The 27,918-nt window shown below is 38.1% G+C and overlaps 2 protein-coding genes across 5 annotated transcripts in view; one reads left to right on the top strand and one right to left on the bottom strand.

Moving 5' to 3' along the window:
* The window catches only part of RASA1 (RAS p21 protein activator 1), a 127,787-nt gene extending 121,228 nt beyond the window's left edge, over positions 1-6,559 (top strand). For all 4 annotated transcript variants that reach the window (XR_010318864.1, XR_010318863.1, XR_010318865.1 and 1 more), the window contains one exon: positions 536-6,559. Coding sequence is in view for 1 of the 4 variants with exons in the window: in XM_064273867.1 (XP_064129937.1) it covers positions 536-619 (84 nt within the window). In the remaining 3 variants the exon portion in view is untranslated. The remainder of the gene's footprint in view (positions 1-535) is intronic.
* The window catches only part of CCNH (cyclin H), a 43,670-nt gene extending 16,353 nt beyond the window's left edge, over positions 1-27,317 (bottom strand). The window contains exons 1-9 of the mRNA XM_064273874.1: positions 26,840-27,317; positions 24,856-24,978; positions 22,222-22,295; positions 20,819-21,029; positions 16,228-16,391; positions 11,807-11,877; positions 8,919-9,030; positions 6,256-6,316; positions 3,864-5,535 (exon numbers count right to left, since the gene is read on the bottom strand). Of these exons, the coding sequence (XP_064129944.1) occupies positions 5,497-5,535; positions 6,256-6,316; positions 8,919-9,030; positions 11,807-11,877; positions 16,228-16,391; positions 20,819-21,029; positions 22,222-22,295; positions 24,856-24,978; positions 26,840-26,956 (972 nt within the window). The 5' untranslated portion in view covers positions 26,957-27,317 and the 3' untranslated portion in view covers positions 3,864-5,496. The remainder of the gene's footprint in view (positions 1-3,863; positions 5,536-6,255; positions 6,317-8,918; positions 9,031-11,806; positions 11,878-16,227; positions 16,392-20,818; positions 21,030-22,221; positions 22,296-24,855; positions 24,979-26,839) is intronic.
* Positions 27,318-27,918: the final 601 nt, after the last annotated feature.

The following is a 27,918-nucleotide window of genomic DNA, read 5'->3' on the forward strand; positions in this document are numbered from 1 at the left end:
CTTGTTGGAGCATTTGGACCAACTAAAACTTTTTAAAGACAGTAAAGGAGCTGTTTAAGTTGACCATGATGTAACCATATTTCTTCCATGATTCTTTAAAAATTAAAGATTGAATTTTTAGAAGTGTTCAGTAGGTCGGAAGCCAGTAACCCTTAAATGGTCTCATTACAGTGCTTATGATTTTGATGTATGTGTCATTTACAGTGACAAATCTGTCTTCTGGCAAGATAGTCTATCCTAGAAGATTGAGCCTGAATAGATATGTGAGTGCCAGACACAAATCAATGTCTAGTCACTGTAGTCTACAAAAGTTCTCTATCTTGGTTATGACTAAAAATATTCAAAGACTGAATAAATAGAAACTTTCAGAAGTTTACATTTGGGGAGAATGGTCATTACATTTTGTGAATTCCTTTGACTTGACATGTTTTTTTTTTTTCTTTCCAAATCTAGATTCTGATCCTGATATTTTTGACTAAGCTTTTGTTCGTGTATTTGCTAATTATTTTCATGCTATGTTTTCCCTTCTGTCTAGCATGTACTGAAAAAGCTTCTGGCAATAACGGAACTACTTCAACAAAAACAAAACCAGTATACAAAAACCAATGATGTCAGGTAGCAGCCTTCACCTTAGTGTTCTGCATGGACTCAGCATGCCCAACATGGTAACTCACATCAGTATAATGTCTCCTTTGCTCTTGCCAAAAAACAGCACATTTTCCACATTCCCAGTGATGTGTGAACTATGCAAACAAAACTGCAGATTCTGCTGGTGAATAACTGTGCCAGCAGCTTTGTAAGCTATCTGTGCAGGATATTTGCACTTTTTCCACATGGAATCAATCTTTACCAACGTCTGAGCCTTGGTGTACAGATAACCTTTCACAACACAAAATGATATGACTGTATCTTGAACTTTGAAGACCTATTTTCAATACATCCAATTGCCAAAGTTTGCTGTCTCTTGGAAAAAGAAGTATGAAATCAACTGACAAGAAAAAACATTCTCTTTTGACAATTGACTATAACTGGATTATAGACTGTTCTTACGTTAACTTCTTCCTGATTAGGAATATGACCGTTTGACTGTTCAATGACTTTATTTGTATTCACAGTTTCCAGAGTTTGCCGTTATAACAGAAACAATCTTTGCTGTATACTTTTTTAAAATACTGTGCGATTTTGCTTGCTGGAACTGTTGAAAGAAGATATATAGGATGGATCTATTGCTTTATTTTTTAAACATACCACTTTATTTTGTTGGGATTGTCAGAGACTATCTAGATCTCATAATGCTTTTGTTAAATGTTTACAACAGTAAATACTTTGAATTCAGTAAATACTATTGATCATTGTACTGATCAATGCATGTACCCATTCAACCATTTTATAGATTACCAATTTCTATGTAAAACAAACATACAAAAAACTAGAATGCTTTTATTCAAAGTATTCATTCATTAATTCCAAGTTGGTTTTTTGTACCCCTTTGATTATGTAAACAACTTCACCAGCCACTTACAGCTTCCCCATCTTTAAACTTCTGACTACTTGTATCTGCTGGATATTTAGTTTGTATAGTTTTATTTGCTTCTGTATGTGTATTTTTGTGTAATATTCACAAGGGTTAAGTTAAAATAAAACCAAGGGATATCTTGCATAGTTAATTACTTCCGTCTACATATAGCTAAGCATTTACTCTTATTATTTCTTACCTTCTTTAGGGGCAGTTCAGACTTTAGCACCAGAGCAAAGCTCAGGTTAATACATGAAACTTCAGATCAGTGTTTTTGCTAATAGGTCATTTTTGAAAAAGATTCCATTTACTTGTTCAATATATATTTGTTAACTCATTCCCTCCCATAATTGTGCAGGGGAGACAAGGCATACAAAAGTATATGGCAGAATATCATTAGTAATCAAAGTGGGTAAGACAGGAACAAAGGGGGGAGCATTAGGAAAAGCGTTTCCCACTGTAATGAAGTATTTTCTAAAGACCTACATTCCAAGCAAGAACAGTGCATTTTCTGGTCCTCTGGTGTGTAAAATGCAGGAAAAAACACAAAGTGTTAACTAGTCAAGAGGTTTAAAAGATTTTTGTTTAATATAGTTTTATGCTATAAAAGGCAGTTATTTCGATTGAGGGAGCTAGCCCTGATATAGCTTCAACTGTGACAGTTCAATAGTGATACCTAAACTCAAAACACATCTATGGCTGCACTCCCATGACGTCAATTCATTTCATTCTCCCCCTTCTCATCTCTATATCGTATTATTTTCTCTTCCTCTTTTCCAACACTCCTGCTTTTCAACTGAACTACCACACTCGTATCCTAATTGGTTTCCTTCCCTAATGTTATAGGAGAGAGAACGGATGGGATGGGATACAGACTACTGCCATTTCCTAAAATGTCAACAGTATGCAAAACGGTCTGATCACTGTTGTTAGGTGCTGTCAGGTCGGTTCCGACTCACAGCGACCTGATGCACAACAGAACGAAACACTGCCTGGTCCTGAGCCATTCTCACGATCATTGGTGTGCTTGAGCTCATTGTTGCAGCCACTGGGTCAGTCCATCTCGTTGAGGGTCTTGCTCTTTTCTGCTGACCCTGTACTCTGCCGAGCACAATGTCCTTCTCCAGGGACTGATCCCTCCTGACAACATGTCCAAAGTATGTAAGACGCAGTCTCGCCATCCTTCTAAGGAGCATTCTGGTTGTACTTCTTCTAAGACAGATTTGTTCGTTATTTTGGCAGTCAGTGGTGTATTCAGTATTCCTTGCCAACACCACAATTCAAAGGCGTCAGTTCTTCGGTCTTCCTTATTCATTGTCCAGCTTTCACGTGCATACGATGTGATTGAAAAGACCATGGCGTGGGTCAGGCGCACCTTAGTCTTCAAGGTGACACCTTTGCTCTTCAACATTTTAAAGAGGTCCTCTGCAGCAGATTTGCCCAGTGCAATGCGTCTTTTGATTTCTTGACTGCTGCTTCCATGGCTGTTGATTGTGGATCCAAGTAAAATGAAATCCTTGACAACTTCAGTCTTGTCTCCGTTTATCATGATGTTGCTCATTGGTCCAGTTGTGAGGATTTTTGTTTTATGTTGAGGTGCAATCCATACTGAAGGCTGTGGTCTTTGATTTTCATTAGTAAGTGCTTCAAGTCCTTTTCACTTTCAGCAAGCAAGGTTGTGTCATCTGCATAATGCAGGTTGTTAATGAGTCTTCCTCCAATCCTGATGCCCATTCTTCTTCATGTAGTGCAGCTTCTCGTATTATTTGCTCCACATACAGACTGAATAGGTATGGTGAAAGAGTACAACCCTGATGTACACCTTTCCTGACTTTAAGCCAATCAGTATCCCCTTGTTCTGTCCAAACAACTGCCTCTTGATCTATGTAAAGGTTCCTCATGAGCACGATTAAGTGTTCGGGAATTCCCATTCTTCGCAGTGTTATCCGTAATTTGTTATGATCCACACAGTCGAATGCCTTTGCATAGTCAATAAAACACAGGTAAACATCCTTCTGGTATTCTCTGCTTTCAGCCAGGATCCATCTAACATCAGCAATGATATCCCTGATTCCAGGTCCTCTTCTGAAACCGGCCTGAATTTCTGGCAGTTCCCTGTCAATATACTGCTGCAGCTGTTTTTGAATGATCTTCAGCAAACTCTAGTGCTAGGCAATTTTTCTCTCCCACTAATCACATCCCATCCTCCAGCCATTCTGACTTACCTGCTACCCCATGATCTTGCCTAAAATATTAATACAGTCTCAGCTCAAACTGTCCTCACCATCTAAATGTTGCTGCTTCCCCTTGTACCTTTTATAAGAAAATACAAACCTGAAAGACTTACCCTGCTTTTTACATTTTAATCACGTTTGTCTCTTAAACTGGAACGGAAACTTGACACTTGGCGTCGTAGGCCCTATAGTAACTAGCTGGTCAGTGTTGAAATAAAACCTTGCACAAACACTATAATTTTTTTAATGGGGCAGGGTGGGAAATTTTTCAGAGATAAATGTGGATCTTGTTCTGGAACCAATGTTTGATGATCTGAAAGGGCAACAGGAGATAAACTGTGAATGTTCTGCAACTCTGTTTAGGGCCTAGCAACAGTGCTACTTACGGTGGACTACATCAGAATTATGAACTTCAGCTTCTCTCACTCCACTTTTGAGAAATCCCACTTCATGTAATTTTATTCCTCTCATCTCAGAGTGAAAAGGAAAAAGAAAACCAAAAGACCTCAAGCATAGAATGTAAAAGGTTGTTAAAAGCATATGCAGAGAGTAAACACAGCCCTCATATACTAAGGTCTTATTAAAATGGTACCTACACTTATGGAAAGTGCAGCCTGAGATGCTTTGGGACTGAAGAGGTGTATATATCCAAGCTGAGTCTCCATAAAATTTAAGGGCAGTTGAGTTTCTCAGAATTCTTTGAACTCAGTTCCCCCCCGCACCCCCTCCCCCCAAAATTAGTCTAATATAACGTCATCCACAGTTTGGTTCCAATTTAGAAAGTGAGTAATAAGATCACTATTAAATTGAATAAATGCGTATCATAGCTCACATTTATTGAGTACTTACCATATGCAGGGATTATTCTGTGAGGAGTAGGTATTTTCTCCATTTTCAACTTGGGAAATGGGTACAGAGAGGTTTACTAAGTTGCCCAAGGTCACACAGTGAGGTAGAAACTGTAATAATTTAACACCCAAGTAATTTGGTACATTTTTATATCAACTAATTTTAAATGTCCTGAAGATATTTTTAAAAAAACACCTAGCAATCATAACGATTTATATGGCTTTACATACAGGTAATCTAACAGGTTAATTATAAAAATGAATCTGCTACTGTCTGCTTTCCAATAGCAACTTAAGATTTTCAGCTAGACACAGCTGGCTATTCAAAGACTGCATATTTCTCCTACCCATTTGGAAATGTTTTCAGATAACTGAGGAAAACAAACATTTATTACCCAAGATGACTAGCTTTTAGTGCCATGTAACAGCTAAAGTATGTTCTAGAGTCCAGTAGTAACACACATAGCTAAGTATATCAGGATGGCATGAGAAACTGTCTATAAAGGTATCTTGAGGGCAAAAAGCATTTCAGAAAGCTGACTTCTAATTTTTGATTTCTGTCCGTGCGGTTTTTCAAAAAGGATAGGATTACTGATCATGTTTTGTTTCAACTATAGGCAAATACACTGCAACTTAAACCTGCTACCATAGAAAGACTCATTTGATCCTAGTTGTGGTAGGGGCAAGACTATCCAAACCATATGCTATTATGGCTCCCTTCAAGGCATTTTATTTCACATAAAGCTACTCTAAAAGGAACATTTTTTAAATTACCAGAAACTTAAAAAGTTTAATATATTTTAATGTTTTCACACTCTACTTTTAAAATAAAGTTGTATTTCAGATATGCTTCCTTCTTCTCTTGATTAGTTAGCATTGAATTGTCAACTTCAAATGGTTACAGAGAATCTACCAGGTCATCGTCAGTCCATTCTTCCTAAGAAGGGGGAAAAAATATGGTAAGAATAACATTTATACTGAAGCATAACCAGTATTTTTTACCTCCTTGCCTCAGTTTTAGGAAAATGTTCTCCTTTTACTATGCTGATTACAGAAGGTAGATAAACTAGGAAAATTTGTATTAGTTCAATCTTACAGTAATATTGCTATTATTCTACCATCCTACTCCAATGAGGAACAAAGGTTACAGCTGTAATCTGGCTCCTCCTGATTATTTCTCTCTTAACTCAGCAGATACAATTAACAAAAACAAAAAAATGTGGGTGGGACAAATACTTGGAAAGTTGGAAGTAGAGCATGTAGGAGTATTCCTGCTGCCTTCTACGAACACTGGAAAGGATTCTTCATCAAGTAGAAGGCAGTGTACGTAAAGAAGGGTGCGAGAGATGAAGGCTTAAAAAAGCCATGTTGTTGTTACCATTGAGTCAGTTCTGACTCAATGACAATCCAGTGTGCAGAGTAGAACTGCAGTTCATTGTTTTCAAGGCTGTGACCTTTCAGAGGCCTTACTTCTGAGGTGTCTCTGAGTTTGAACTGCCAACGTATCAGTATTCTAGCGCTTGACCATTTGCGCCACCCAGGAACTCCTTAAAAAACCTCTACCTCTACGTATGTACTCTGGAACAATGAACCTTAACAGTATGGTTACATCATAATGCGCAACCAAAATAAAAATTCAGCTTTGCAGTAAACATACCTCCTCATGTTTGGATTTCTTTGAGACATAATCATCATCTTCATAGCCTTTTCTCTTCTTCCTGTAATCATGCAACCATCAATAATCAATCCAATATTGGCAATAAAAAGTATAAAATATCTAGTAGTAAACTAAGAAGGCTACGTGAGAAATTATCTGTTGAAGGACAAAGACTATGTAATGGAAAAAGATGCAGTTTATGGATAGGAAATTTAGTATTCTTCAAATCTGTATGCCCAATGCAATGCTAATTAAAATCCCAGTGCAAAAGTAAAAAAAAAAAAAACTCAAAAAAAAAAAAAAATGTGGAGGAACTTGTCCCAGTTATCATCAAACCACATTCCATAAAGGCTATGGTATTTAAAAGTACGGCATTAACATAGACTTAAACAGACCAACAGTTAGTCTAGATAGGCCAAAAAATAGATCATGTGTATATAAGAATTTAATCTGATGAAGAGTATTTCATATAACTAGGGAAAATTACGAAATACTAAAAAATGGATTAGGACAACAGGTTATTTGGAAAAAAAATGTTAGATCTCTACTTCACGTTATTCACATTCTAAGTTTAAACAGTTTAAAGTTTTAAACAGCTCAAGACAATACGAAATCTAGATTAAGAAGAGGTATTCAGATGTAAAAGCATAAAGCAAGAGACGTTTTCTGTACATCAATAAGTGAAAAGAAACAAGAAAATACCTTTCATAAAAAGTATATAAAATCTATAAAAAAAATTACAAATAAAAAAACAATTTGCCAGAAAATCACTCAAAGGTTATAAATAAGTGATATAGAAAAAGACATATAAATGTTAAACACAGGAACATCAATATCTCAGTAATCAGGAGAATGCAAATTAAAACACCAATATGATAGTATGTTTCACCCAGATTGGCAAAAGTTAAAGATTGATATAAAAAAATATATTAGGTACTGTAAAATATGTCCAAGTATGAAAATATTAATGAAAGACAAATTTCATACACACACATAGTACAGAGAAAAGGCTGGCAAAGCCAAACAGCATGCTAAGTTACCTCCTGAGGTCATGACTGGGATTTAGATTTTGGTCAAGCGGAATTTTAGCTTTATCTGTTTTGTTTGATTTTATAATGGTAATATAGTTATTACTTGTGTAATGAAAAATAAAGATGAAAGAATTCTAAATAGTCAAGGAAAACAGGTATTTTATCCTTAGTACTACTTAGTGTGGCTCAGGGACCAGTCTCACTCCAGTTTCCAGCCTACAATAAGACATAAATTGAGTATGTGTTTAGAATTTTTCTAGCAATTTGACAAATATTTTGACTGATGAATCTAATAATAAAATTTGATCTTATATTTTGTATGTCTTTCATTTTTGAGTAATTCATTTTTTATTGTATTTTACAAAAGTATATGTAATAAACTTTTTTTAAAAAGTCCATAAAAAAAAAAAACAGTTTGAAAAACACTCTAAGTTTTTAGATATTTAGAATTTGCTTGGCAGTACAGAACAGATGGTAACTTGGAATAAGATGTAAACACTGAAGATTTAGGAATTTTGGATCATGGTCTACTCGGTTATCTAGCTAGGAGGTACGATTAAGAGTTCAATGGCCCCTGCAATATTTTTATTCATAAAAATCAACATTCCTTTACTTCTCTGTAACCTCTCCTTTGTTCCTGTTACCACTGAAACCCAGAGTGAAATCTATAAATTTCAAGTTGTATGCCAAAATGTGCTTAGTAGCTATAGTTACAAGTATAATAAAATAGCCCCGTGTTCTGTTCCCTGCATAAAATCCTGGATATTCCCCTACTACAAATGTATAGTTAAGGAATTTTAGTCAAGTGTACCTGACCTGAAGCCCCTCAGAATGTTTCTCTGACTTCTCATTCATTGTTCACTAGCATATACTCACCAGGCAGAAATCAAAAACATCTAAAATGCATCTTAACCTGCAAGATGCCAGCACCAAATCGCACTGAAACTTTACAAATAAGGTAGAACTTTAGAATCAAAATGTATTCCAAAGAAAACGTAAGTCTTCTTACGGCTTCACTATTCTTATTACCTGCCCAGATCCCCAACTATTTAAACTCCTAAAAGCTTAGTTCTAATAAAGTAATTTGCCGACATAAGGTGCGTGAATACACTGATTTACACATTTAGCTTACAAATCAATAAGGCATTAAGGGTGTTCCTTATAGCTGTAAGAGGAATACAACTTCCTATTGGTTCTGTCTTCAGGACACAGTTTCCCACTGGAAGAAAATATGCCAACTCTCCCAACAGAAATAGATGTGGAACAGTACACTTATTCTTCAGACAAGATACCGGACCTGTGAAGAGCCCAAAGATTAAAATGGCAGGAGGAGTTCAGGGGTTCCCTAGGAAGACTGCCCATGGAATTCCAGGAAGAGGAACAGAACAGGACAGGACAGGGCCTACAAGCCCAAAAACACACCAGTCGTGAAAGGATCAAAATGATACTATGAAAGCCCAAATCATTAAGATACCTTGTGTTTTCTCCTGTTAGAAATTTCCACTCAAGAAAAAAAAAAATCTGATTTGATGGGTAAGTTTTCCCCAGATGAACACCAGTTAAGTGATTTAAGGATAAGTTGGACTGGATAATAGTTATATCCATTCTTGAATGACAGTTATATTTACTTACGTAATTACGTTAAGGGCAAGCTCAGCAGAGTGACATCTCTCCAACTTTTGTTTCAAAACAGCAACTTCTTCAGATCTGGGTGGTTCATACTTTTTTACCAAGTTTCTCATACCTATATGGAGATTAAAAAGGATTTAAACTGAATAATGAAACACCTTGTTCTCATAATAAAGGAATCAAGTAATATTTTCCTATTTGTTGTTACCCTCAGCATATGGGGTCATGACTTGGAACTGACTCAAAGCAACAGGTTTGGTGTTTTGGTTATTTGTTGTTATATGAACAACAACAAAAAAGCACTCTTGAAAGGATGTGATTTTTCCTCTTAGGATTTGTATCATTCTGCATTAAACTCAGTGAACACCATACTTCTTGTCTAAGCACATTATGGCTGTCTGCTGTTTAGCCCACATCATATACGACTTAAACACATGTTCTACCATATGAACACCCTCAAAGAGATGGATTGACAACAGTGGCTGCAACAATGGGCTCAAGCGTAACAACGATTGTGAGGATGGCACAGGACCTGGCAGCGTTTCATTCTATTGTACACAGGGTCGCTACGAGTCGGAACCGACTCAAAGACACCTAACGACAATCTAGTCAGTATTGAATTCATGCAAATCCTAACAGGAACTTTTTGCCTAGTTTTAAAGCTTTTTTAATCCCCATATGATTTAGTGAACACACTTAGTTCTCTACCACCAATCATATTTATAACATCCACTCCCTACAGATGTTGGGCCGAGCATGTAGGAAAAGCATTAACATACAATAAAGGTAGAATGCTTTAACAAAATGCAGAACCTATACAAGAAGTATCACCAAGAAAACAAAAATATTCTCTTGAGATTAAAAGCAGTTACTGTATCAGTTAACTTTATAATGACAGAAATATTCTCTACATGAGTGTGTGTTATTCAACTATAATAAACCAAAGAATATAAATCTTAAGGTTTTTTATGGGAACAATGGGAAACCTGGAGTTCATTAACCAGTAATGTGCTCCCAACGGGTGACTATGCTAGTGACTTATTTCATAATCCAAATAAAGCAGTGTTTTCAACTGAACTGATATTTGTAGCCCAACACCCTTAAGGAAAAAGAATTATGGCTAATGTAGGTATCTTAGTATTATTAAAGATCAGAGAATTTTATCGAGTTATTTTAATTTCATATTAAATTAAGTGAAGCAAAATAAAAGTACTGAAAAGAAATCAGTAATAAAAGTGTCAGCTATAAAATGAGTACAGTGGACGATCTTTAAGGCCCCTTTATCTACTAAATTCTATGATCCTAAAATCCAAGGCCAAATGACAATTAGCTTTGAAAGTGAACCCTCTAGTGGTACAACTGAAGACCTACAGTTTTATGTCACAAATCCATCACTCAAAGGAGCCCTCAAAATCACTTCAAGCAGAGAATAAAAAACTGATAGGAATATGCCCTCCTCAAGCATTTTAAGTTTTAAAACATATGTAAAGTACAACCATTTACCACTATCATCTAAGATCAGTATCTTAAATCTTGTATTTTATTGGTTTGTTCAGTATTTAATTAAAATTTTAATTAACAAGTGGCAAGAAAAGGTTTGAGAACAAACACAACTGAGTTTTAATCCTAGACTAGCCTAGTAGCCATGAGCAGTGTGCCGCCGGCAACGGTAAAGAACGGAGAGGGCCAGTTAATAAAGCCAGTCAGTTAAGTGGAGATTCTACTCTACCCTTAAGACAGGGTTTCTCAGCTCTGGACTACTGACATCTTGGGGCCGATAATTCTTTGTTATAGGCTGTATTAGTTTCCTAAGGCTGCTATTAAAAAATCACCACAAACTTGTGGCTTAAAACAACAGAAATGTATTCTCTCACAGTTCTGGAGGCCGAAAGTGTGAAATCAGTTTCTCTGGGCCAAAATCAAGGTGTCAGCAGGGGCACAGTCCCTCTGGAGGCTCTAGGGAAGAATCTGGTCCTTGCCTCTTCCAGCTTCTGGTGACTGCCAGCATCCCTTGGCTTGTGGACACATCACTGCAGTCTTCAAGGTCAACATCTTCAAGTCTCTCTCTCCTCTGTCTTCACATATCTTGTCCTCTGTGTCAAATCTCTCTGCCTCTCTTATAAGGACACTTGTGATTACATTTAGGGTCCACCTGGATAATCCAGGATTATCTCCCCATCTCAAGATTCTTAATTATATCTTCAAAGACCCCCCCCCCTTTTTTTTTTTGCTACATGAAAGTTAACATTCACAGGTCCCAGGGATTAGGACATGAATATCTTTTTTGTGTGTGTGTGTGTTGGGGGGCATTTTTCAGCCTACCATTTTGCTGTCCTGTACATTGTAGGGCAGTTAGTTGCATTCTTACTTCTATCCACTATATGCTAGTAGCAACCTCACTCCTCACTCCCACCACCACTGTGACAGCCAAAAGTGTTTTCAGACATTGCCAAAATCTTCCAGTTAAGAACCATGGCCTTCCAGATGGCAACTAACGAAATCACTTGCAAAAGACACAAATTAACTAGTCAAAGCTGACTTATTTACAAAATTGAAGTTCCTAATTTAAACATTATCCTTCATTTAGTTTTCTTTAGATCTTTTTCAGAGCCTATCATGTATCTCTGACTACTTCAGAAGGACCCTGTTTTGCATCTCTAAATTCATCCTGAATCTGATTGTATATTTACTCTTCTGATAAATTCTGTATGTGTGAAGATTACTTCCTTTCTTATACCTTCCATTTGTTCTGCATCAGTGTATCCTTCATGGATCCATGATAGAATAATTCAATGGAAGTAAATCTAAACAAGTCTACATGTTATCTCAAGTGATCTGTGAAGTAGCTTTGTAAGACAAGAACATTTCATAAAACATTCTGTTTTACTTACTTTTCATTACATCTAGTAACTGTGACAAGCAAGTTCTGTTCTCTTTCAGCATAAGACTCTCTGTTAAATAACTGGTAAAGAAAGGACAGTTACAGAGTTAAAAAAAAAAAAAAAAAAAAGTCTACTGAAACCATACAGCATCTTGAGAAAACATGACATTGTAAATTTCCTCCATGTACACTTATCAAGGACAATTTTAAAATTAACATGTTAAATGTATTATGTAACAATGCTTTAAATTCCACAAAACTACAGTTTACAACTTTTATAGTGTTAAGTATTACCACTTGGAGCAAAAGATGTTTACTGTTCAAAGTTACTTATTTAAATTTTATAACACAAAGTTTAGAAAGTAAAACAGCATAAATATAACAGTAGTAATATTTACATGTAAGTGTTTACTATATAAACCCTATGAAGTAAGTACTGCTTCAAGACCTCATTTTACAGATGTGGAATCTGTGTTACATGGACGTACAAGTTATGACCTTGAAACTTACCCAAAGTCATACGGGTAGGAAACAGTGGATCTGGAAGTTGGCACTAGTGAGGACTCTCTCTTCCCCTTAATAAGTCAACGTTAACTACAGTTGCTCTTCTTAGAACAATCAAACCAGTCTTAGAGAGTATTATCGTGTGCTTTACAAATCTATTGAATCTTATTTATACTGAGTCCAATTCAAAGATGTTAATACTTCTCCATAAATGTATAAAGCCCAATAATTTGTTTTTCTCAGAACCACTAATAGCACTATGAACATATAATTCCTATATTTAGACTAAGGTACTGAGGTTTAATGTACTTGAACTTGATCTATAATTAACAAAAGCCCAAGTGAACAGATTCTTAAGCCCTAAGTAGTCATTCAAACATAAAAGATACACACATATATTAATTTTTCTTGTGGGTGATAAAAAGTTACAAATAGGAAGGAGCAAGACAAATGTTTTACTAACTTTTGTTGCTGTAAGTCTTTTAAGCTATCCATGTTGTTTACATTAGAAAGTTTTGATAACTAAGTTATGCTACATCTTCACCATCTATTCTGGGAATTCATTTTAGATGTGGAAATCAATAACTCCCTTGACAGCTGTAGAGAAAAATGAGTTTTTTTTGTGGCTTCTGCCTTGGTTCTTTGGAAAAACAACTTGAGAGATTCTTTCCCCTAAGCCCTAAGGAGTTACCTCTGCCCTAGTTTGCTACCCTAGAAGGTTTGTTACTTTTGTCCAGGTTGCTGGCCATTTCCTGGGTAAACTGCAAACAACTTGATGGTGTGATACTTTTTGTCTGGACCTGGGCTGCACCCTGCCCTGTGACTGGTCTATTTATGCACCTTGCAGAGATTGGTCAATATACTGTAGACTATGCAAATAAAGTAAGTGTAGACTAGGCAAATGAAGTGACTATAGTCCACCAAGGGGATTGGTCAGTTCGTGGTCCTGCTGGGAGGGCTGTGCCTTGAAATTGACAAGGAGTTCACTTATATATGCAGCCAACACCACAGATATTTCAGAAGGTGAGCGACAGAAAGGAGAATAGGCAAGAAGAGAGAAGAAACAGAAAGAGGAGGCAAGGAACCTCCTAAAGGAGCTATAACACACGTAAAGGGCTCTAACACCGAAGATTGCCAGAGGCCCAGATGGGGCCTGCAGCAGAGTCAGCAGTACAGAAACCTGCTGGGAATGCAGCTAAGAGAGCTGAACAAAACTGCTACACTGGCTATGAGTTGGGTCAGTGAGCAGTGGAGAGGCTGATGGCAGGGAGGCCGAAGGCAGAGAGGCTTGCACAGCCTGTCCTGGGGGAGCTGAGTGGAGGCCTGTCCTGAGGGGGCTGAGAGGAAGTCTGCCCTATGGGGGCTGAGAGGAGGGCCTACATGGCTGAGAAGGGGTGTGCACAGCAGAGAGAAGGGCCTACGGCCAAGAGGAGCTGACAGAGCTGTCCTGCACTGAAGAAGGGAGGAATGTGCTCTTCACTTTGGGGGAGCCTTCAAGGCTCTGTCTACAAGCTTCCTGATCCCGATCCTGAGTTGTACTCTGTTGCTTCCTTAATAAACCATTTACCTGTAAGTACGGCCTGTGAATCCTGTGTAGCTATTGTAATGAATTACAGAACCCAGAAGAGTAGCAGAGAGTGCTGTGGGAGGGATGGCTGGTGTCAGAATTGGTAAAAAGGTTGGAGAGTGGGGGTAGTCTGACCTCCACCACATAGGAGTCAGCTTCGTGCTGATGGTAATTCTCTCTTCCTCCTGAAGTTAGAGGACTTTAGGTACTACTGGAACAATGTAACAACTAATGCATTCCTGGTCATCTGTACTTCAAAATACCTAAATTAGTTTTTTCTTTTCCCTTTTCTCCCTAAAACTCTTCAGACTTTTGCCATCTTTTGTTTACTTTTTATTCTTCCTTTCCTTTTCATTTCTTAAGCATAACAGTGGTAGATGTGGTTCTAAGAGTTAGCTGACTAGATATCTTTACCTCTGTAAAGTTTTTAAAATTAGGAATTTTTTTTTTATCTCAACCCTGAATCAGAATTTTAATTTTTTAAAATCCACAGGCATGCAAGGATATCTAAAATGTCAAACCAGCATATGAGAAAGATAACTTTAAATCCAAATGAAAGAGAAGAAAGCCCAGGATTAACAATAACAACAAAACATGCTATGAGTAATAACCTAAGGCAACTTCCAAAATGTTAAACAGCACACAGGGCTTCCCTTTTGAAACCAGCAATAAATGTAAAAGCAATGTAACCAGAAGTTTGTCTACAGGTCAGCTGTAAATTGAAAATGATTTGAAAGCTTCCTCAAACGGAAGAAAAAAAAACACCAAAATAACTATATTCCCTGGGAAAGCGACAAAGGTCTATTTAATTCACAAAGAGCCCAAGAGACCACAATTTCAATTTTACCTAGCCAGAATTTAAACTAAGATGAAAAAATTCTTATTTGGACCTTAGGAAACTTTATCTCACTCTATCTACATAAGAAAAATCTTGCCACGTAAGAAAAATCACTGTACCTCTGCAAAAGATGCTTCAACATATTAACCAAATTTTGTGGAAAAGAGGGCTTTCTTCCCTTAGAGAAGCTCTACACCTAAGTGCCTCAGACATCAGTTACTTACATGGTTATCTTTCCTAACTAGGCCAGGATTTATATCTTGTTCATCCTTACATTCCTAAAGTGTAGCACAGTGCCAGAAGACAATAAATATTTGCTTAATTTTTTTTTTTTTAATAAATAAGTGGAGGTATAAATCACCTTGAGATTGAATGTATGCATTTATATATGGCTGGTGGGCTGTTTGTTGAGAGAAGCAGTATATCATAAATAAAACACAAGCCCAAAATCCCTTATCTTGGATACAGGTGCTTCATTCATGTTTTAGAAAGGTAACATGGTGTGCATATAATGAAATGTGAAATATTCAGTGATGTCTGAGGTTGCATCCTGTAATCAGGATTACTGATACTTCTGCAAGGAACAAGTATTTCCACTAAACAGAATAAAGACTAAATCACACCTGTTCAGGTTTTCCATCACCATATCAATAGATTTTGAAATTATGAAGGGATTATAAACCTGTAATTTAAAGTTTTATCATCTTTTTTCGTCAGCTATTTCTAGGAATGAAATCAAGTAGAATTTAAAGGTCATAAATAGAGAAATTAAAAACTAGCTTATTTTGCTCCTAGTCTGTGCTTTAGTTAGTTAAGGTAAATAACTAATAAGAGTGTATGACTGAGTCATTAAGGGTATGGCTTTATTCAGGAAGACATGGGTTTAAATGTCAAATCTACCATTAACCATCAGTAAGAACTTCCTATAAACAAATATGGGTATAATAATATTTAATTATTCTGTGTACAAGACATTGTTAAGAGAACAAGTGAATTTAATTCATGTAAAGTGCTTATCACAGAGCCTGTCTCAGAGTGCATTTATGTACTAGCTATTTTTTTTTTTTTATTACCATTTATGGGTCAATTACTGTTTATTTGGACATTCCCTATAGCATTATTCATTCAACAAATCTTTACTATATTCCCATGTGCCACACGCTAGGCGCTACAGCGGGGGAATAATGGTAAAACAAGGCAGACGTATTTCCTGCACTCAAGTTGCTTACCAGTCCATAAAACTTGTAAATTTGCCATACACTGATAGCTATTTAAGTCTTTTGGAAGATCACCTGTTTTACTTTTACTTTAGTCATAAATGTATCCTCTTACTCAGAGATTTTACTCGATTTTTAAAGATGTCTTAAAAGGTAATTTCATTTATTCCCTCGGCTGCCCTTACCAACCCTCCAGCCACAAGAGATATGAAGGACTATTGTCACAAATGTACTTAGTTAAAAACACAGGCTCCACGGCGGAGGAAACAGAGTGAGTGAAGTCTGATCTAATTAACACACAATACCTTTCCATAGTAATTCCAGCCCTTGAGGCACTAGATAAAATGGCAGTCAGGGCAATTTGGGAAGGTGTGTATAAAAGGTATGCATCCGTCAACGCCACTCTATTAAGAAAGTCATCAGCTGTTTTCCTCAAAATCTCGGGGTTCTCCAACATGGGGTAACGAGTCTAGAAAGAAATTGTGCAAATGTTACCACTTCTGAGGGTTTAATGAAATAACAACAGTCCCACATTTATCTTAACCAGAAAGTGCTTAACACAGAATGCTTTTATAACAGCAACTCTGTTTCCTCTTTCCCAGTGACAAGAAATAATCTTCGCATGCAAGATTATTTTATACTAAACATCAGACTATGGCACAAGTGCAGTCACTAAATTCTGAGTGTTTTTTAGCAGTTTGTCTCCTCTAATATTATCCTTTAAGTTAGCGGCTTTCAAACTTTTATGAGCACAACCCACAGTAAGATATACATGTTTTAAGATAATGTATCTAAAATTCCTAGCACCGGTACTTCACACTATGCTCAATGTATGTTAATCTCTTCTCTTTGTGAGTCTGAATCCATTTGATGACAATGGGTTTTCTCTGTGTCCTTTTTTCACCTGAGAAGGAAAGAGAGGAGAGTTCCTGGAGGTTTGATTGTGTCTGAAGTAGACCAGAAAAATGTATAATCCCAGGTAAAAGTTTCCCAGGTGATTCAGGTGATAAAGATGTAAGGCCACATTTAGGAACCACAGCACCACCTCATTTAGATTTGAAATTCCTTCTATTTTAAGTTTAGCTTTCGGGGTGGGAGGGGGGCTGAAATGAATGTACTAAACCCAAACCAAATCCATTACCAACGAGTCAATTCCAACTTATTGCAACCCTATAAGGTGGTAATTCTTATGGAAGCAGACTACCGTATCTTTTTCCCTTGGAGCAGCTGGTGGGTTTGAACTGCTGACTTTTTGATTAGCAGCTAAGCATTTTAACCACTGTGCCACCAGGGCTAGTTATGAATCTACTTAAAAAAGCAAAAAAAAACCACTGCAGTCAGTCAATCCCGACTCCTAGCGACCTTACAGGACAGAGGAGAAATGCCCCATAGGGTTTCCAAAGGCTGTAAATCTTCACAGATGCAGACTGCCGCATGTTTCTCTTGTGGAGCAGCTGGTGGGTTCAACCCACAAACCTTTTGGTTAGCAGTCAAGTGCTTAATCGCTGCACCACCATGAATCTACTAAACCAACCAAAAACCAAACCCACTGCCGTCGAGTCGATTCCGACTCATAGCTACCCTACAGGACAGAGTAGGACTGCCCCATAGTTTCCAAGGAGTGCCTGGTGGCTTTGAACTGCTGACCTTTTGGTTAGCAGACATAGCACTTCACCACTACGCCACCAGGGATCTACTAGACCTTCCCAAATATCTACAGAATTACGTTAGTATACGTCCAAGCAATACAGAAGACCCCATAGCTGCAGTATAGACAATCTCGACAATTCCTCATATCCTTTAAGATGAACCCTAAATCCTAAGCCCTAAACCCTCATTTATTTCAGATATCCCTATTTAAGACCTGTAGCAATAAGAAATTTTTTCCTTACTCTGTAGCAACATATCCAGAGTCAATCATCCAGCCACACCAAGACCTTAAAAAAAACCAAGACCATGCCATTACCCAAAATGCTCGACCTCTGATATGACAAACTTCAGACACTCCACTCTGACCATAAATGCCTATTTTCCCAAGACCTTTGCTCAATTACCTTACAACTGTTCTTTGACTCTCTCCTCAGGACCTCTTGGTCCCTTATCCCACTATTTGTTCTTACTCACTCTGTCCTCTGGTCCTCATTTCCCTACAAACTCCCCTGCCCCATTATACTGCCAACACATTTCTGGCGAAACTTCAATAGTAGTTGAATCTCATGAACTTTCTGCTTTGGATCTACACCCAGATTTGTTTACTGCCAGAGAAAACCATACAACCAAGAGGTCTGCTACTATTACTATAAACATGTTCGCTGACCTCAGCAGGGATCTCTACGCTGCCTGGTAATGATTATGTTTCCATAGTAAATTTGTTTTCCCATTTTTCAATGTCCATGACAAACATTTTCCCTGTCAATCCTCAGAACCTCCATCATTCTCAGAAAATGATCTCTGCTCTTACTTAACAAAGAAAGGTACTCTCTATTTCCTGCGACCACCAAACCCCCAGGCCTAACAGTATGGTTCACCCATACTTGCTCTTTCGCACTGGTTAAAAAGGCTGTTATTCCTTCTAAGGCCAATTCTTTTACCCATTCTCTGAATCCCATGCCAGCCCTTTCTATCTTACTTCAGAGAGAAACCTGAGCTATATAGTTTTTCCTTTACCTTTAAGCTTCATCTCACTACTAGCTCCCATGCATTAGCATTCAAATATGCATCAATCTCTTTCACAAAAAAAAAAAGAAAACAAAGAACTCTCACTTATTTCTAGCAGTTCCCATCTTCTCAATTATCTCATAGTCTTTTTCCACTTCAAAGACAAGCACTTTAATCCAAATTACATATACTTGTTTTCTCATTTCCATTCGTCTCCCAAACAGCTCAATCTGCCTTCTTCCTTCACATTCCAAACACTAATTTCACTAAGCTCACAAAGGACGCTTCCAGCACTAAGTCCAGCAAACAGAATCAGTTCACTTTTACTTTGCGTGAATTCAGCGCAGGACTGGAGAGTTGCCTGTGCTCACCTTCCAAAAGTATTCTACTTCCCTTTGCTTCTCCAACAAACTCCGCCTCTTTGGATGTTCTTCATTCTCCTTACCAGCTTTTTGGAGTTCTCTAACTACCCTTTACATATTCCTCATGGCCAGTCCACTCTGCAAATTCTACGACAACCAAACCTATACCTCCAAAATAGTCATCTTCTCTGACCCCCAAGAACAAATGACGTCCCACCTGATGTCCTGCACACAATGCAAATTCATCATGTCCCAAACCAAATTCATCAACTCCCCCACAAAAAACAAATCTCTCCTCTGCCTGTGTTCCCTGTCTCAATAAACGTACCATTTATCTATTTGCTCAGGCCAGAAACCTGGTGTTCCTCCTGTTCTCACTTTCTAAATGCAATCAATCCTCAGGTTCTACTGATTCTGCCTACTAAACATACCAAGTTATCTCCGAAGTCGAGGACACTCTCCACGCACACCACCACTGCACATCGCCAGCCAGCTCTTGCCTGGACGGCTCTGACAGCACCCCCTTCGTCCTGTCTAATCCATTCTCAACATTATAACTGACACACACAGGTGTACAATGAATGTCTGATGCATGAGCTAGCCAGCAGGATTTTTATCATGGAAATTTTTTTTATCATGCTTTAGGTGAAAGTTTACAGCTCAAGTTAATTTCTCATTAAAAAATTTATACACATATTGTTTTGTGACATTGGCTGCAATCCCCAAAACGTGACCACATGCTCCCCCTTTCCACCCTGGGTTCCCTGTGTCCATTCATCCACTTCTGGCCCCCTCTTGCCTTCTTGTCCTGCTTTTGGAAAGGAGGCTGCCCATTTGGTCTTGTATATTTGATTGAACTAAGAAGTACGTTCCACATATGTGTTATTTTTGTTTTATAGGCCTGTCTAATCTTTGCCAGCAGAATTTTTTTTTAAGCATCAAATCTAATCATGCCACTCTCCAGACTTAAACCTTTCACTGGCTTCCCTTTTCAATATTCAAAATCCTTAACATTGCCTCTCCTTACACTCAGGCAGCACTGCATGGCACTTTTCTCCCTGTATCTCTAAGCTCTGTTTACATGTATCATGGTTTCTTGAATCTAGGCCTTGGACCAGGTAGGTTTCTGCCTGGGATGCTCTTCCCCCACGTAATTCTTACTCTCACTCTGAATTTCACTTTAAATGACCAAACCTACTGCCCTCAAGTCGATTCTGACTCACAGTGACCCTGCTGCACAGAGTAGAACTTCTGCCCATGGAGCAGCTGGTGGGTTCAAACCGCCAACCTTTTGGTTGGCAGCCAGGTGCTTAACCACTGCATCACCAGGGCTCCTTTAAATGATCCTTCTCAAGAATGTCTTCCCTTTCCCTCAATCTATCTCCTTGCAAAACACTCTCACAGTACCTTTAATTTCCCCCTCTGTACCACTCAGCACACTCAGTACATGATGACTGTCTTCCACATTAGACTGAAAGGTCCATGTGTGTTTTGTTCCTGGCTACATCCACAACCACAATGTTTGGCGAATTGAAGGTATGCCAATTGAGCTGCTCAACTGAGCTAACTTAACCAGTTTCTGAGTTCTGTTTGATTTCAGTTCTCATGTGGTCCCTGTACCTGGGTTTACCAATCTATTCAATCAAAAACACTAAGAAGTCCTACCCAACAATCTGTTAACAAGCTCTCCAGGTGATTCTGAGGCACACTGAAGTTTGCAACGTATTCCCCTAGAGATCCAGACTAGACTCACATTTTAACTGAGACCATGTTGTAACAACTGAGATGATAATAAATTTTAATTAAAATTTGGGTTCTTCTGGTTAAAGAACAGCAGCAAAGGAGTACACTCGACCTGTTGTATTAACAAGTTTACCTTTAAATCAATAAGGAAGCCCTCAAATGGTCTATAAGGATTGTGGACAATAAGGTGGAAATTAAGTTGCTGTATAAGAAGTAGTTCATATTCCAAAATCTGTTCGAGTGCCTTCTCCTGTCCAAGAGGACTCTCCCGAAGGTTTCCAACAAACTGTGGACTAGATACATTGAACTCATCTACTTTGCAGGCTAGAAATGCACAAGTGAGCCTAGAGGAAAAAATAAGGGTGGGTAGAGGACATGAATATACATTGAGAAACATCTAAATATTTTGTTTCTATAAGTACCTTCTAAAATTGCCTGATATTCACAAGTGACAATGGTACAGATTGCAGGGTAGGGAAAAAAAAAAAAAAAGACAGCTCTTGTTCAAACTTTTTAATCTATTAGGAGACATAAGACAAACTATAAAATTATGCTGAACCATGTAATATTGCCAGTGTTCAACCATTATTGACTTAACGGCAATTTTATATACTTTAACTAATATACTTTGTATAATGAAATGTAGACGGAAGAGAAAAAATACAAGAGTACACACATGCATCATATGAGTGTGAGAAGATAAAACCAGAAAGGTAGGTTAAAGAAACATTGTGGAAGGTCATCAGTGGAAGTCTTCAAATGCATTTGAGTACGGAATTATTACCTCAGGAACAAACATACAAAGTTCACCTGGCCACAACATGAAATTCAGAGCAAGAAACAAGAAGGAGAACTACTGCAAAAATTAAAATCAGAAGTAACAAGGGCCTGACCTAGCCTGTTGGAAATGAGAATAAAAAAGAAATAAACAGGGAGAATGTAACTGACAGCAAGTTCTTCAATGAGTCTGAGGAATCATGTCTTTAGTGACAAGCATAGTGCTGCTTGGCAGAGAGCGGAACACAACAGATCTTTGTAGAATTTAAGTGAATAAGGAGCTATAGAACTTGTAAGTTGATTGCATGTGGAAGGAGAGGAAAACCCAGTGCCGTCGAGTTGATTCCGGAGCGCCTGGCAGATTTGAACTGGCGTCCCTTGGTTAGCAGCCGTAGCACTTAACCACTATGCCACCAGGGTTTCCGGGGGGAGAGGAGGCACCACAAATGATTTTCAGTCTGAGCAACTGGGAGAACAAAGGTACCACTAACAGAAAGAGATATTTAAGGAAGCAGCTAAGTTGAGAAAAAGAGAATTAGAATTTGGGCAAGCTGAAGTTCAAATGCCATCAGTATTACAGTGAGGGAAGTATTACAGGTAAACAGGAATCTTCAGTTCCAAAGAGAATACAGAACGCAAGTGTAAATTACTCTTCATTAGAAAGTCATTATTTTAGACACACGCTTATATACACACACACCTGCTCAAATACTATAAAATCTTCTTAAATGAAAATCAATAAATTAGACTTATACTCACATTATTATCCGGGGGTGATATTCCATTACTGAGTTATTAAGATAAAACCGCTTGAAATACATACAAGCTGTACCCTAAAGTTAAAAAAATATATATATTATTACAATCTAATCACAGGTTACGTGATAAATTTATGAAAAATTATTTGTGCAAAGGATTCTTTGTACAGGTTCCCCACACAAATATCGATATTTGTTAATTCTTCTTTCATAAAAAAAAAAAAAAATTGCGTTAAATTACCACAGAAACGCTCATATAGCCCGAAGACCCTTTTTCACCCTTTGGTTGTCCTTCCCCAGCCCACCCAGCATATTCCTCCTGTGGTCATTGGCTTACTAAAGGGAAAAAATAAATAAAAATAAAAACAAAAGTGTTCATAGCTTAACAAAGCAGTTTTTTATAAAGACTGACAGAATAACACGTCTGGGGTAATAAAGCCTCTCTAATTCAATCCATATTTATGCTATAACTGTGAACACTGCTGCCAAACAAAACAGCAAAAACTGTGCCTACCATTTACTGAGTATTTCCCATGGGTCTGACTCTGTGCCAAGCACAAAATTATCATTCTACTTTAACCCTTACAACGGTTTGGTGAAGTATTACCTCCACTTTGAAGAGAAGGAAATTAATGTTAACTGACTTGTTCAAGGTTACACATCTAACAAGTGACAATGCTGGATTCAACAAAAACCTGTCTGTGCTTTTAACTACTACCTCATTCAGCTACAAACAATGATCATTTATCTATTTTTATGATAGAAAAAAAAAAACAAGAATATTTTATCTATTTTTAAAGCTTGTCATTTTATATAAAACAAAAAAAACTTTTCATGGATCAGAAATATGTCATATAAAGACAAATTCTACAAGGAAGTTCATTCAAGAATTCAGTTTCTTCATCTGAAAGGTCACTTATACCCACTATTTCATTTTTTTTTAAATAATATTTTATTGCATTTTTGGTGAAAGTTTACACAGCAGATTAGGTTCCCATTCAACAATTTCTACTTAAATTTTTCAGTGGCATTGGTTATATTCTTCTCAATGCATGAACATACTCAGTACTTCCATCCTGGTTGTTCTGTTTCCAGTAACTAATTTCCCTGTCCCGTTAACCTTCTCATCTTTGTTTTTAAAGTAATTGTTGATGGTTCGGTCTCATATAGATGATTTTTTAAAGAAGCATAGTACTCATGGGTGATATCCTTTATTTTGTGAGCCAATCGGTAAAGGTGACCTCAGGATAGTTTCTCATCAAGGTTTAAAGAGTAGCTCATGGCAATAGTCTCAACCGGTCCAGTAAGTCTAGATTTTTTAAGAATTTAAGATTCTGTTCCACATTTTTCCTCCCATTCTATTAGTATCTATCTATTGTGACCCTGATCACAATAGTTCATAGTGGTAGCTGGGTACCATCTAGTTCTTCTGGTCTCAGAGTAGGTAACATTGTGGTTTGTATAGACTATTAGTCCTGCAGACTAGTTTCTTCTCTGACTCGTTGGTTTTCTTCTTTCTCTTTTGCTCTGGATGAGTAGAGACCAATAGTTATATCTTATCACTACTAATCATAGTCTTTTTATCACGAAAGAATGGAACTAAACCTGGATATAGAAACTAATCATATATACCTAAAATTCTTTCTGCATCTCTGATCTCTCAGATGAAGGTCTGGTAAACTAAGAAAAACAAAACACTACAAATATTTTTGGACTTATTATTTTCAATATACTTCCATTTTGAAATTTCCATATAAAAATGGTGACTACCACCTACAGGGTTATTCTTTATAGGTCATAGGTCATTCACTCTGTATAACTTTAAAACTTAAAAAAGACTTTTAAGATATTTTCATATACGACCTCCACAACAATTGTGATAATAATCAAGGTAAAAACATCCCTTTTTTATCTTCATTTTCAGCTTTTTAATCTCAGCTTATCTTCTAAAAACAGATGTTCAAACAATACACACAATAAGAACAATTACAGGCACAGTAAAGTAAATCCATACAGCTAAAAATTTCTGTTTTTCCTCACCATTTCCCCCACTGAGCAAAAAACAAACAACAAAAGGGTCCTCAAAACCATACATGGGAAACAACCACAAAACAATTTTATAAGCAAAGATAAACCTCTACTTTCTGCCCATCAAGGTTTAAAAAAAAAAAAAAACAGTGTAAGTTTCAGCAGGGGCATATGATTACAACCAATGAATGACCACATTATTTCAAAGGCATGGGATGGGATCAGTTGAAAAGCAGTAGTCTACGTTCTAGCCCCAGTTCTACTGCTTGCTATTGAGAGCTTGGAGGAAAAGTAATTTTATTTTCTTTCTCTGTAAAATGAGAATGTCACAACCTACCTATTTGATCTCAAAATTCTTCTATGAAATGAGGCTTAAATCACTTTTTAAGATATGATACAGGAATTTATGACCTAAGGTCTTTATTGAAACATACATTAAGTGACAAACACTGGACAAAATACACGTTAAAGACTTATACAACTAAGATGCATTTTTGAGAGCAGAGTGAATAGGCAATTGAGTTGCAAATTTAGAAGAGAGAGAGTTAGAAGAGGTCAGATTTCACAAGCCAGCTAGAGAATATACTTCATTACTACCATAACTTACCACAACAGATCTTGGCATTGCTGGCTTAAACACTGAACAGAATTCCAATAATCTTTTCTCATAGTATTTGCAGAGCATCATTTCTTCATGAGGCTCGAGAAAGACTGGATCATTCGGAAGAACCTTTAGATTGAAAATTATGAGTTGAGTAAATTTCACAGTCTTAAAATATTTTTGTCTGTCCAGATTATATTTAGGTATGTCTCCAATCAAAAGGAAAGTATATCACACCTTACTTTCTCATTGCTAATTATTACACAAAATAGCTTTAGGAAAGTATTTAATAAACTCTAAAATTATGCCATGATTTCACAATTTCTCAAAATGTCACCTGGTTACTACTTCATTAAGATATGAGCAATCCTCACGGCATGTGTGCATACTCAAAGGTTTGATGTTAATACACATTAGGGTTAAAACCAGCAAATGTCTCAAAGATAATTCTGAGCCTTAAAACGCTACCTCGTATCTATCTTTGTAAACCTTCTACAGAATAGAAGGTTAATAAATGCTACAATCTGATACCAAACATCCAGAAGATGCTCATTTTGTAGACACCTTGGCATTGTGGTTTAGAGCAGAGGTTCTGTAACTAGATTGTTTGGGTTCAAATCCTGGCTCTACCATTTTACTAGCATTGTAGCACTGAGAAATTACTTAACCCTTTTGTGCCTCAGTTTTCTCTGAGCACAATAACAGTTATCTGGGTCATGGGAAGTCCTGAGGATTAAAAGAGGTAATACTTGCTAAATGCTTAAAATAGTGCCTGACATATAGTATGCACTATACACACATACATACGTGTACATATATGTATATATGTGTATATATGCATATGCGTGTATATATATATATAAATAAAATAACCCTGATGGTTCAGTACTGGTTAAGTGCTATGGCTACTAACCAAAAGGTCGGCAGTTTGAATCCAGCCGGCACTCTTTGGAAACCCTATAAGACAGCTGTATATGTTTCATACATGTTCTGTTCCATCCTATAAAGTCACTCTGAGTCACAATCGACTCGATGGCAATGGGTTTGGTTTTTATACACATACACACACATTATATACATATATATACATATATATATATATATACACACACTATTTAGTAGAGTACAAAAATTGGTGAGATGAAATAGTCCTGAGTTGAAGGTAAAAGGAGCTCAGCAGCAGTATGTCTGAGGCATCAAGTAATTACTGGAGGGATGCTCATGCCAGAAAGAGCGGCGGAGGCTGTGAAAAAGATTAAGCTGAAGAGATGTCTGGGAGCTGTGACAGAAGGGACTTGGCTGGCAGGCAATAGTCCAAGCCATCTTCAGTCAATTGGTTTATGCCAACGGTCTCCTGTCTCCCTGTCTCCACTCTGCCCCCTTCAATCCACTGATGACCAGCCTGTTGCCAGAAGGGCTCCTTCTGGAACAGAGATCTGATAAGGTAACTTTCTTTTTTCAATGTTTCAAAGTATAAAGTTTAAACGCCTTTCTTAGGCTTACAAGGCCCCCTGCCTACCTTCTCCATCCATTTTCTACACAGGTACTCTACTTGGCCACAGATCACCCCACGAGCTTTCCATGGACCCTCCCAGCAGCTTCGGAACTCCGACTTTGCACCAGTGGCTCTGCCCATCTGGAACGCCCTTTGCCCATCTTCTACACTACCTATTGGTAGAAGCCTTTCCCGACACGTCCCCGCAGAACAAGTGGATAGTTCTTGCTGCACACTGACTTTGCGTCCCACAAAGTCTCTTCGCCATGTTACAAGGACTAGTTATTTCGCTGCCCTGCGGCTACATGAATGGCGTTGTCTCTGCACTCATAGCACCTGAGAAACCGCTCGGCTATTTACTGAACTTATAAACACGCTCTGCGACGTGGAGGCAGAAGCTGGAGGGAGGAGCAAGTGCGCAGAGCCCCCCGGAGGCAGAACAGCTGTTCCAAGTTTAGGGGCCGAGGCAGAGGAGCGGCCTGTCAGGGTCCTCACCTTCCCGTTCGCCACTGCTTTGCATTTGAATTTGCGATTGGCGTCGGCCCGAAGACGTGCTAGTTGCTCTTCACTGGCAAAAGTCCAGTGCCGCTTCTGGCTACTGTTATGGTACATGGTGGACTCCGAAATACGACACAGGGAACCTAGACAAAACACTCCAAACCACAACTAAACTGTGACGTAAACCAGCCGTATCAAGACGAGGACCCCCGCGGGCGCTGAGTGTTAGGTCGGCCGGCGCGAGCCCGATGACGTCACGATCACGTGGCGAATGCGGCCGGACGTCAGCAGTCACGTTTTCGGAGCCGACTGGGAGGAGAACATCTTGCGTGCCTGCTACGCAAGTGGGGCGGAGCCTACAGAGACCAAGCCCGTTACTTTGGAGTTGATTCTGACTCATAGCGACCCTATGGGACAAAGTACAACTGCTCTATAGGGTTTACCAGGAGCAGCTGGTGGATTCAGCTGCCAGCCTTTTGGTTAGCAAGCATGTTCTTAACCAGTGCCGCACCAGGATGTCCCTACTAAGACGTCCTGCTTTTCCTTGAGCCTGGGCCCTAATCTGGCCTCCAAACCAGATTTAAAGGAAAAGGGGCCTGGCAGGAGTGGCCAAAAGGGACTTATATTGAGGGTAAGGGGGTGGCTGACGTAAACAGTTCACATGGGGTAATCAGAAGTGGGGAAAGGAGTAAGGAGGATGTCAGTTTTTCAACAGCGTTCAGAGTAGGCCTTACACAGGTGTTACTTGAGCAAAGACTTGAAAGAGTTGGGGAGTAGACTAGTTAATCATCTGAAGGAGGACTTATAGAGCGGAAAGAATACTGCAAAGGTCTTTAGGCGGAAGCATTCTGATTTTAAGAAGAGCGTGGAGGCCAGTGTGTCTCGGCCACTACCACATATTTCTGCAGCGTGGTTGGAAAACTAGAAGGAGTGGTTGTCTATTGGTCTTTACTGTTCTGCCATTAACATGACTCTCTATTCTCTTTCTGTGGTTTTTTCTTAACGTTTTGTTGACAACTAGTCAGTCCTCTCCCCCTGTTTTGGTCTCCGAGGCCACAATGTGTGGTAGTCTTAGA

Source organism: Loxodonta africana, chromosome 2 (genome assembly GCF_030014295.1).
Source record: "Loxodonta africana isolate mLoxAfr1 chromosome 2, mLoxAfr1.hap2, whole genome shotgun sequence".
In the NCBI taxonomy this organism is placed as follows: domain Eukaryota; kingdom Metazoa; phylum Chordata; class Mammalia; order Proboscidea; family Elephantidae; genus Loxodonta; species Loxodonta africana.